The following is an 11,091-nucleotide window of genomic DNA, read 5'->3' on the forward strand; positions in this document are numbered from 1 at the left end:
GACTGTTTGAAAACCAGGCTTATCTGCGTACTGAATCGCCACAGTAAATCTGTTATCCGGATATTACCGTTTTTCTAATTATGTAATTCATATCGTTATAAAATTAAATTCTGTAGAAAAATAATTCGGAATTGTTACCGTGATGAGAGCGTATCGCTATGGGTTAGCACCGATGCACCTCCATGGGGTTAGTAAGTGAACTTGTGGTTTCTCGTCAATGTCTCTGAGTTTATTCACAAAATTGGATACACTGGCGACTCCGATCCCCCTTGATCCGCCCTGCTTGTCAACTTTTTATGGAATCAACAGCTGTTTTCTGAGTGGATACAAGACGTGATGGTTTTAACAGCAATCCGAAACCTGTTGGCTCTTTTGAGATAGTCTGCAGGTCTTCCCCAAATAGATCGGAACATGGTTCTCGATGGCGCTCTGATGGCAGATGGTCTTTCCCACAGCTGTCCGTTATTTCTCAAACCTTAAAACACCCAACGCAGGCGTCCGTGTCAGATGATACAACGTTAAAAAATCTTTCATGGTCGCCTTCGCAGTCATATAAATGTTAGTAGGCGCTCGACTAGATGTAAGAATCTCTTGAAGTGTAGAAAACTATCCAAGCAAGAAACTGTTGGATGCGCAGCTTTTCGAAGGAATCTAAAATAATTTTTACTTACTGGATATAAGTGACTGCACGGGACCGATTCCTCAAAGCAATTTCTGACTTATGTCACAATTAAAAAAACGACTTTAAACTTATTTTTGGGCTCGATAATTACAAATTTTCACCACTTCAGAAATGTTATCTGAAGATAATTGCGCCAAAATTTCAACTTGCAGTACCCAAAACTGAGCAAAGTGTCGAAGGTTTAAATTTTGCCTTAAGTCAGAAAGGGTTTTGTGAAATGGCCATCTGATTACATATAGCATTATGTTTTAGCTGTAGTATTACGAATGACTGAATCATCAACGGCGTCTTAAACTGTCATGCCCACGCCGCTATGCATCAAGTATTTCGTCGGTTTGGCGTGATCCTTTGTCAAATATCATACTGTTTTCGCTGTTCTGGTTTTATTCTTTATGCTGTAAGTTTTTTTAATAATATGTTCGAACCTATATAATATATTCGTTATAGCCTTACTTGTGAATTACAATTATCTTGCTAAACTTTTCCATACCAGCATGCGTGATGTCTTACTAAAATACCCTGTAATTGGGACCAGGTCCAGCATGCGTGACGTCTTACTAAAATACCCTCTAACTGGGACCAGGCCCAGCATGCGTGATGTCTTACTAAAATACCCTGTAATTGGGACCTGGGCCAGCATGCGTGATGTCTTACTAAAATACCCTGTAATTGGGACCAGGTCCAGCATGCGTGATGTCTTACTAAAATACCCTGTAATTGGGACCAGGTCCAGCATGCGTGATGTCTTACTAATATACCCTGTAATTGGGACCAGGTCCAGCATGCGTTATGTCTTACTAAAATACCCTGTAATTGGGACCAGGTCCAGCATGCGTGATGTCTTACTAAAATACTCTGTAATTGGGACCTGGGCCAGCATACGTGATGTCTTGTGCTACCAAACAACCCTGTATTTGGGACCAGGTCCAGCACACGTGCTGACTTGTGCTACCAAATGACCCTGCCATTGGGACCAATTTCAGCACGCGTGATGCCTTGTGCTACCAAACAACACTGTAACTGGGGCCAATTCCAGCACACGTGATGTCTTGTGCTACCAAACAACCCTGTATTTGGGACCAGTTCCAGCATACGTGATGTCTTGTGCTGCCAAACAACCTGTATTTGGGACCATTTCCAGCATACGTGATGTCCTGTGCTACCAAACCACACTGTAGTTGGGACCAGTTTCAGCATGAGTGATGTCTTGTGCTACCAAACAACCCTGCATTTGGGACCAGTTCCAGCATGCGTGATGCCTTGTGCTACCAAACGACCCTGTAGTTGGGACCAGTTCCAGCATACGTGGTGCCTTGTGCTACTTAACGACAATGTAATTGGGACCACTTCCAGCATACCTGATGTCTTGTGCTACCAAACAACCCTGTATTTGGGACCAGTTCCAGCATACGTGATGCCTTGTGCTACTTAACGACAATGTAAATGGGAGCAATTCCAGCATGCGTGATGTCTTGTGCTACCAAACGACCCTGTAATTGGGACCAGTTCCAGCATACGTGATGTTTTGGTATACATAAATACATTACACATCTCTTGCAAAACTTGTCAAAAAATGAAGAGATATATTTCACCCAGGACGTTCTGTCTAACCCTTACGGAGAAGCCGTTCACACAAATTTTACACAAATAGAAAATAAAACGTTAGTTCCTGATACCTCCAGATGGTAAGAAGAGATTTCTAAACGGATGGCAAAATGGCGACATATGCTAATCCATTTCCCATTTCAAAATTTGAATGAAATATCCGGACATTTTAAGATGAATTTTTAAAAAAAATTGTGCTGTGCTATTAACTCGTCTGTCAACAGTGGCGTATTATACATGTCTGTTCTAACTTTCTCACTTTGATTATTTGCCCCCCCTCCCCACCCCTCCCAATTCCTCTCCATATATAATTATATTGTTTTTCACAAGTTTTCTTGCCATTTTGAAGCAACAAGATGAAGAGCCTGGGTGGTTACTAACAGAGCCAACGGTATGATGTGGCCAAAAATGAAAGCACAAAGAGATTTTCAACATTCTTCTGGGGTTTAAAATTGACTACAGTGTTCCTTGGGTACTAGCGGTCAGTCCGGAAATTATGTAGACAGCTGTGATGACGTCAACGGGGGGTAGGCGTCAAAACAACTGTGTTGGAGGGAGAGCCCGAATTAGCTATGCCAAGCTGGCCCGGGGTTCTCATTACGTTTGTCGATGACGTCATTTCCAAATACTTCCGGCCATTGACCGAAAATACGCATACAATATAGGGATTATTAAGAAATATAAAATACGTTTCAAAAATGATTTTTTTCTTCTTATTTATACGCATACCTTTCTGAGCTAGGCCTGTCTCCTACCTGTCTCTCTCGATTTTTATCCAGTATTATTACGATAGATCAATTAAGATGAATATCTGAGATAAATTCGATATCAGAAGTTACAGAGCATTTCTTGCCATACCTATAATGAATATATACTTCCATATATAACCGGCTGCAATTTCATGTGATTGTATGTTAAAGGTGATGACAAAAGCATTCTGAGTAATTCTAGACCAGTGGCATCTAATAATTTGCTATTACTATCACTGCATTTTTTTTACCTAATTCTGCTTAAGCCATTATGCCAAGGGGCTTGTAATTTCTTGTGTATTGTGAATGTGTCAGCCCTGTTCTGTACATTATTCTGTACATTGTTCTGTACATTTTTCTCTACATTTCCTCGGCTTTGAACAAGCATATAAACAACAATTCTTCTAGGAAAACATATCTCGTAAACTTCTTCTGATGGCAAATGAAATCTACACTGTGGGATTGTATTTAACTTAAGTAAAATAAATTACCGCAGCATGGTAATGAACAGCTAAAATTCGTTTTTGCAAGTCAGTTCATTTTAAAGAACAATGCTCTGATTTCCTTCGTCCTATAGAAACAAAATTCAATAATAATCTTTCGTAATGTACTATCCATTGAAGTCGACGGGGTGCTCAACTGCTTCGACAGTTTGTATCGTACAGTTAAGAAGTATTTTAACATTGTCATTTACCAATTTACCAGCGTAGTATAAACCAGCCCCGTACATAAACAAACAGTAGAAGGCGCTGTGTATTAGCTTCCAGTGAAACCGTTTTCTTCGCTGCTATTTGATATACTCTCTGGCTGGGTTTCAGTTTCAAACCAGATCGCTTGAGCAAATAGTTAACTTTTCCTTGGAAAACAAATGCTTGGTAACAAACTCTGTATGAAACACATTTCACAAGTTGCTGATAAACTTTCTCGTATGTAATATAAAATCAGGTATGCACGTCATATGGGTGGAAAAATGTCTGTATGTCCACAAGAGCGTCTTTGAATCTCTTAATTTTCACCAAGACCCGTAAGAAGAGCGCCGGTGCGAGAGGGGAATTCTGCGTCTCCAAGTCAGATATACAGGTCAGTCCTCTGGTTTCGATGGAACTTACATCGTCTCACCAATGTCATGATTACGTTCCACGGAAAGCCACTGTGTTATCCTACTTGAAAAACACAATCTACAATATATCCATTTTAGTATTCATAGGCTTTATTACAGAAATCTATTCACCTGATTACAATGACAGTCATAATATCAGATTTTACGGTAAAGCTGATGACACAATATCCAAATTTCCTGTTATTGTGTGTTTGGCACCGGAACAGGTATTCCTTCTGCGTATGTAAAATTATACAACACCAGATAGTCTTATATGACATTCCTACAGGTATAGTATAAGGCATAGCTTTTTTTAGTCAACATTTCTATATTACAGGATATCACTGTATTACAGGATATTCTTATATTACAGGATATTCGTATATTTCAGGACACGCCTTTATTATAGAACATTCCTATATTACAGGGCATTCCTACATTTATCCATGGTGACACATTGTCTGGAACTGATCGGCATTCCATTTCATCCTAGTGCACACCCCTGGAATCCCCAACTGGTGACAGTGAGTGTACTGGTAATAGTTCAGGTACTCGGCCGGTACAGAACACCAGTTACCGGCCCTCATGTACTGAGCAGTTTTGTGAGAATACGCCAGATCTCCCCGATAGACGGCACTGACTAAGGCGATTTTCACGTTAACAGGAAGTCCGCAGAACTGACTTCCGGCGACTGTCTGTGCCCGCGGAATGTAGGTCTTCGTCAAGTCGTGCTGAAAGCAAAAATATAATTGTCAAGAAGATAACTGAACTTTATCGAAAATCTGCATTGTCTTTCAGAAATATAACTGTACACCAAATAACAGTTTTGAGTCTTGGGGCGAGGTGAATAATATGGGTCTAATGTACTGCTAATTATGAAGTCAAGGCATCACAACGTAAACGTAACAAGGATTTCACAAGCTTTAAAGCTACATACCGGGATCATTATCAAGTGACTAACCACTTTATTTTAAAAAATATAAATGGCGTAAAGTTATAGAAGTTTATCTGTTTATGTAGAACACATGTCTAACTTTACAGTAACATGATGTTACATCTTACCCCCAAACAGTGACATGCACTGAGCCCTGCTCAGTGACGTGTGGCCGGCGTAGACAGAGTCAAAGCTTACTCCTGGAAGAACGGTGCTGAACACAGATCGAGCCTCGCTTCTCTTCAGGTTAAATCCAACGCCTGGAAATAGATTATTTCAAATGTACAATTATTTATTGATTTATTTATTATGGTTAAGACAATAAAATTAAAAATTGGGTTTTGCGAACTGATTTCACGTTTGGCTATCCTTTAAGGAGGAGAAAACATAGACCTTACAGACCAAAGTGTGCAAAACATTAGGAAATAAATGCGTCATATCTTTATTTAGAGCATTATTAAGCAAAGACGATATATACAAAATTGTGGTCATAAATACGCACCATACAAAAATATTTTCAAATATCCTTTTCTCCTGAAAGAAAAAAGATCGAAGACCATATCTGGAAATAAAATTTCAGGCTCTCTCATCTGATTTTGGCATCATTTTTATGTTTTCTGTCCCTTTAGGTCGGAGATCAAACGCACTCTGATACCAAGGGAGATAACCTACATATCGTCCAGTCCACATAGCTGTTTGAAGGCTGTGCGTCATATGCCGTGTAGCGGATGCCTTCGTACTCGATTAACTTGTTTTCCAGGGCCGCCATTTCAGACGACGTCAGGCAGGAAGATCCGGCTGGAAAGAGGAAGGTATTTCACCTTAAATATTGGCGCAACAGACATCGTTTTATATGAGTTCAGACATCCAAAAATGTTAACAATGTGATCTTAATAACAGGCGGTGTGGGAGAAAAAAAGTTACTGTTACACCATAGGAAAATGCCTCCTTTGAATCGCTTTCAGCGATGGGGTATCCGTTGGACATATACAATTTTCAACTTTCCAGATAGTCTGGATATTCCGCAGAGATTAAACAGTATTTTTTGTACTATTAGGGCTTACTGGTCACTAACAAATTGGCAAACATGAGCCTTTTTCTGTGTGCTTCAGCACCAAGCGGTCAGTTTGTTTTGGCCCACGTCAGGGTGATCATCTCCAACTTCCGGTCCGTGTTACAGAATACAAGAAACTTGGTGCAAAACAAATACATCAATACCACGATATACCATAATGGTGTCTCAATGGTCTTCCTGTAGATAGAGCATACATTTTACTCTTAACTGGTAGAAATTTTCCAAAAATCACAATGAGTAATTATATTGATTACTGTTCCCAGATCAATGCGGACGTTTTTCTAAAACTTTTATGAATAGAGTACATCCTACCTGAATGACCGCAGATGTCTGACGAATAGCAGCAAACTTTAGAACCAGAGCATCGAGAGGCAACCACCAGACCGTACTTACAACATCCCTCATTGGCTACACACCCCACAGCATGATGGGTACCGGAAGTTGTGCCAAGCAACTATCACCAGAAGCCGCTGTAATTCATCAAAAGTCAGGCATATATGGAGAAGCTGTGAGATGTTTTGAGAAGCGCTATTTGTTCGTTGTTCTTGATGTTATGTGTGTTCTAAATAAGGATGTGATGCATGTGTCGTGAATTGATTTGAGTACCGATTTGTTGTTGATATCCAAATACATTCGTTTAATTTTATTTATTTATGAATGCATGTATATTAAAATAAAAATATAATTTAGGTTGATGGTTGATCTTAGACGAGACCAGATTTTAGCAGAAACATATTTGTTAAAGATGGGTTACATTCTCATTTAGAACATTATTACGTACAACCAAGAGTTCGTTTCAAGTATTCACCATAGAAAAATTAATTTGCAATCTCTTTTTCACTTTAAAGAATCATCGAAAAACGCAATGGAGATTTATTTATTTATTATTTTGATTTTTTTATTCCGTACCCAAGAATATTTAACTTATACGACGGCGACCAGCATTGTGGAGGGGGGAATCGGGCAGGGTCCGGAGGAAACCCACGACCAACCGTAGATTGGTGGCAGACCTTCCCAGGTACGGCCGAGGAGAAAAACAGCATGAGCTGGACTTGAACTCACAGCGTCCGCATTGGCGGGAGGCACCCTGGTCATTGCCCCCACGCTGGCGTGCTAACCCCTCGGCCACGGAGGCCACTACAAACGGAGGAAGTCCTAATAATACCGAGATAATATACATATATCCCCGATCAAATTTATTACTTATTTATTTTTTTCATTATTTAATCGATTATTTACATATTGTGCTTTCACCCGCTACTGTAGAATGTTTCATTTATACCACGGCGATCTGTTTTAAGGGTGCATGGAGGACGCCGGAGTGCTCGAACTAAACCACTGGCCCTTGACAGGTTACTGACGAACTTCCCCACATGTGACTCAGTGATGATCACCAGCTGAATGAGTTAAGTGAGTGTGTCATGTCGGTGGAAGGTAAGTCATCTCCAACTAAGTTCAGGCAACACTGCATAAAGGGCCATATGATCATCATATATCTGTGATCATCGATGAATTCCATGCAACGCTACATAAAAGACAAGTGATCATCGATGAATTCCATGCAACGCTACATAAAAGACAAGTGATCATCGATGAATTCCATGCAACGCTACATAAAGTCTACACGAGCGCTCTCGATCATTTATTGTCACCAAGGCCTCGATATCAACCGACGAAGGGGAATATCGAAGATTGCCTATATTCGACATCGTTTAATACAACCTTGATTTACATGTACATATATCGTTAAAATTTTAATGTGAACCTAATTTATTGTAACATGCATATTCGACAAAAGTCAGTTATTTATTTATTTTATTCGATTGATGTTTTACGTCGTACTCACAAAAGTAAATATCCCAGTAAATATTTAAAGTGGGACAATCGACATGTGTGATTGGCTGAAAATGCCAGTAACATTTGGTTATCGCTAGTAAGTATTCAAAGAGGAACAAGCGACAGGCGTGATTGACTGAAAATTCCAGTAACATTTGGTTATCGCTAGTAAGTATTCAAAGTGGAACAAACGACGGGCGTGATTGACTGAAAATGCCAGTAACGTTTGGTTATCGTGAGTAAGTATTCAAAGTGGAACAAACGACAGGCATGACTGACTGAAAATGCCAATAACATTTGGTTATCGCTAGTAAGTATTCAAAGTGGAAAAAGAGACCGGCATGATTGACTGAAAATGCCAGTTACATTTGGTTATCGCTAAGGTCAAGCATATGTATAAAGATAATCTCTTATCTTCTTTGGGATTAATGGCACCTGGCCATGTATGGTAGGCTACTGTTTCCATCATTCAAGGAGGCGACGCAATTTTAATGTAAATGCACTGTGTGTGTTTTCTTACCTCTTAGGCCATTTTGGCATACAAATTGCAGCAAAGAATTTGTTGTCGTCAACTGGATTAAAAAATGTACTTATTGTGGCATGGATTAATGTGGCATGGATATGTGAAATATTTGCATTTCAAAAACGTTCAAATAATTTATGTATGCTTGGTTTTTTATGTCGTACTAACAGTTTTTTGTGGAATATTGCAGAATATTGCCATTACGATGCCTCGGCACAAACCTTAACAAATCTTATTGTTTCAACTTAGGCGTACATATAATGTATATATACTACAAACGACAAGGTTCATACTCCTACATGTGTCATTTGTATTAATGAAAACGTTTTCCTCTCTCGTAGACTTTACGACAAGAGGAATGGTTCCAATTTTTGACATTACTAATTACCATTACTTGGAAAGCAACTTACCAAAGGGCACTTCATATGGCGTGACATTTCTCGTAGCATATGTCAGATCCTTTGTGTTGTGTGACGATGTCAGTCAACGTCACAAGTTATTACAGCAAAAACTATGTGTCAAGCCTATCCCACCAAACCCATTTACAAGTTTGTTAAATTTTACAATGGGTATTATTCTCTTTTAAGTTAATATGTACAGGGCGTCAAGAATTTCTGGCAGTCTGCTTCATGATTGTGTCTATTTCGTGGTCTTGAATTAGATCGCCACGTTGGATATATGAACAGTTTCAAAGCAAAGTGCCACCAAGATACATATTTTGTTATTGATAGTTTATATTCTAGCATGGTACACGATTTGAATATAGATTTCACTAATTCGCGTGGAACATTCCTTGCGTCTTTCCAACATCACTGAAAACTACTGACTACTTCTCTTTGCATCACTCCGTCCTAATTTCTTTCTTTATATGCTGTCTTAGTTCCTGGATGGTTTGTCCCGTCGCTTCGGGAATTGTCTTTGTAATTATTGACCTGGAATGTCCATCTAGGTTGACGGCTGATGTTCGAATGTCTGTTTCGACGCATAGATTGAGAGTTTAATGTTATTGTACGTTAAATGTTATGACAACACAGCATTTTGAGTAATTCTAGACCTGTGACATCAAATAAATTCCGGTTGACATCACTGCATTTTCGTTCCCTAATTCTGTTTAAATCATCGTGTTTGGGGATGTGTAACGTGCTAGTATTTAAGCATTTGCATAAACAATTAAAATAAAATCGTAACTGAGGTAAATTGGCAGGAGGCTGATTCTTCTCTTCCTCCGATACAGCGGGTATGTGTACACAGCAAATGGATCGGAGCTGAAGCAGCGATTGAATTTTTTCTCCGCACCTGTGTCAGATGTTTACAATATAAATGTATGTACACCATACTTAACTACTGCCACAACCCGGCGTGTACATATACTGTGTTCTCTTGTAGCAGGGCGATTTTATGCCGCCAAAAGGCGCTGAAGTATTATGACACCCCATCCAGTCATTTTATACTGACACCTGGCCAACCAGTCCTGTTTTCTTCGCTCTAATCTCTTATTACTGAGCGTTCAGTGAGGCTGCATCAAGTGTCATGTTTAGGTCTTTGGTATGACCCAATCCGGGGTTGATCCAAAGTCTCCCGACTTCAAGGCATATCTAGAAGATCACAAGCAAGAAAGGGTTGGCTCGTTTTTCTTCGAGGAAGTCTTACCTGATATCAGCGCAACACAAACCAGAGCAGCTAACATCATCTGTTTTGTACAACCCGTGTGGAGTCTGACAGTAAAGCCGACTATATACGTCTTTAGTATGCTCTCTCAGAACATAGATAGTCAGCAGATAAGCCTATTCCCTTCATGAGAACCAAACACGGCGATTATCTCGATTGTGACTCAGCAGTCCATAGCGTTTTGGAAATTTACCCCAGTGTCAATGTTAATAACTCGATAGCATATTTCACAGAGGTAACTAAACTGTAAGCCTATCTCACAGGTTACGAAGAACACGATTTTTAAATAAATTATACAGCATGTATAAAATAGGGTTCTTCTAAAGTAGAAAAAGGTAGGAAATAATATCCAGCCTTATATATATATATATATATATATATATATATATATATATATATATATATATATATATATATATATATATATATATATATATATATATATATATATATATATATATATATATATATATATATATATATATATGATAAGGTGAATCTGGTAAGCTAAATCAACAAGTTAAGTTTGTCATGATTTTTTTCTATAATATATAATTTTACCAAGACAGTTTTACTTTACACTTTATCCTTCCACTTCTACTGTGCGTGAAGATGACACTCAAGACTCACTCATTGCGGCAGCAGACAGATTTACTAAGGAAACTTTATCACCAGATTAAAACCTTCGTGTAGGAACAAAGACGAAATACAGACACACTGGAAAAGCTTAATTTAACCCAGCCCGTCATTGAAGAACGTCAGGAACGTCGAAAACGTCAAATGTCTTGGATTTCAATTCTCGACTTTCACTGAAGCATGGGCCTTCGAGAAGGAAACTTCATTCCTAACTCTATAACGATGATGAAACATTTTGTATCTTAGATGCAACCAATCTTTGCAGCAATATATCTCATGAACTT

The 11,091-nt window shown here is 38.9% G+C and overlaps 1 protein-coding gene across 1 annotated transcript; it reads right to left on the reverse strand.

Annotated features, from left to right (window-relative positions):
- Positions 1 to 4,230: 4,230 nt before the first annotated feature.
- Positions 4,231 to 10,250, reverse strand: LOC135477244 (uncharacterized). Its single transcript, XM_064757422.1, has 5 exons — positions 10,154 to 10,250; positions 6,457 to 6,614; positions 5,742 to 5,867; positions 5,199 to 5,329; positions 4,231 to 4,866 (listed from the first exon to the last, which is right to left on the reverse strand). Exons 3-5 carry the CDS (start codon positions 5,836 to 5,838, stop codon positions 4,576 to 4,578), a joined length of 519 nt encoding a protein of 172 aa, XP_064613492.1. The 5' UTR covers positions 5,839 to 5,867; positions 6,457 to 6,614; positions 10,154 to 10,250; the 3' UTR covers positions 4,231 to 4,575.
- Between the last annotated feature and the right edge of the window lie 841 nt (positions 10,251 to 11,091).

The sequence above is a fragment of the Liolophura sinensis genome, chromosome 10 (genome assembly GCF_032854445.1).
Source record: "Liolophura sinensis isolate JHLJ2023 chromosome 10, CUHK_Ljap_v2, whole genome shotgun sequence".
NCBI classification, from domain to species: Eukaryota; Metazoa; Mollusca; class Polyplacophora; order Chitonida; family Chitonidae; genus Liolophura; species Liolophura sinensis.

What these genes read in the sequence shown, in the direction of transcription:
- LOC135477244 (XM_064757422.1), bottom strand. Translation starts at nt 5,838, where the DNA reads ATGGCGGCCCTGGAAAACAAGTTAATCGAGTACGAAGGCATCCGCTAC. An exon ending in CTATGTGGACTGGACGATAT is followed by an intron (nt 5,330 to 5,741) that starts GTAGGTTATCTC and finishes ATCTATTTCCAG; the next exon opens with GCGTTGGATTTAACCTGAAG. An exon ending in AGTGCATGTCACTGTTTGGG is followed by an intron (nt 4,867 to 5,198) that starts GGTAAGATGTAA and finishes TTTTGCTTTCAG; the next exon opens with CACGACTTGACGAAGACCTA.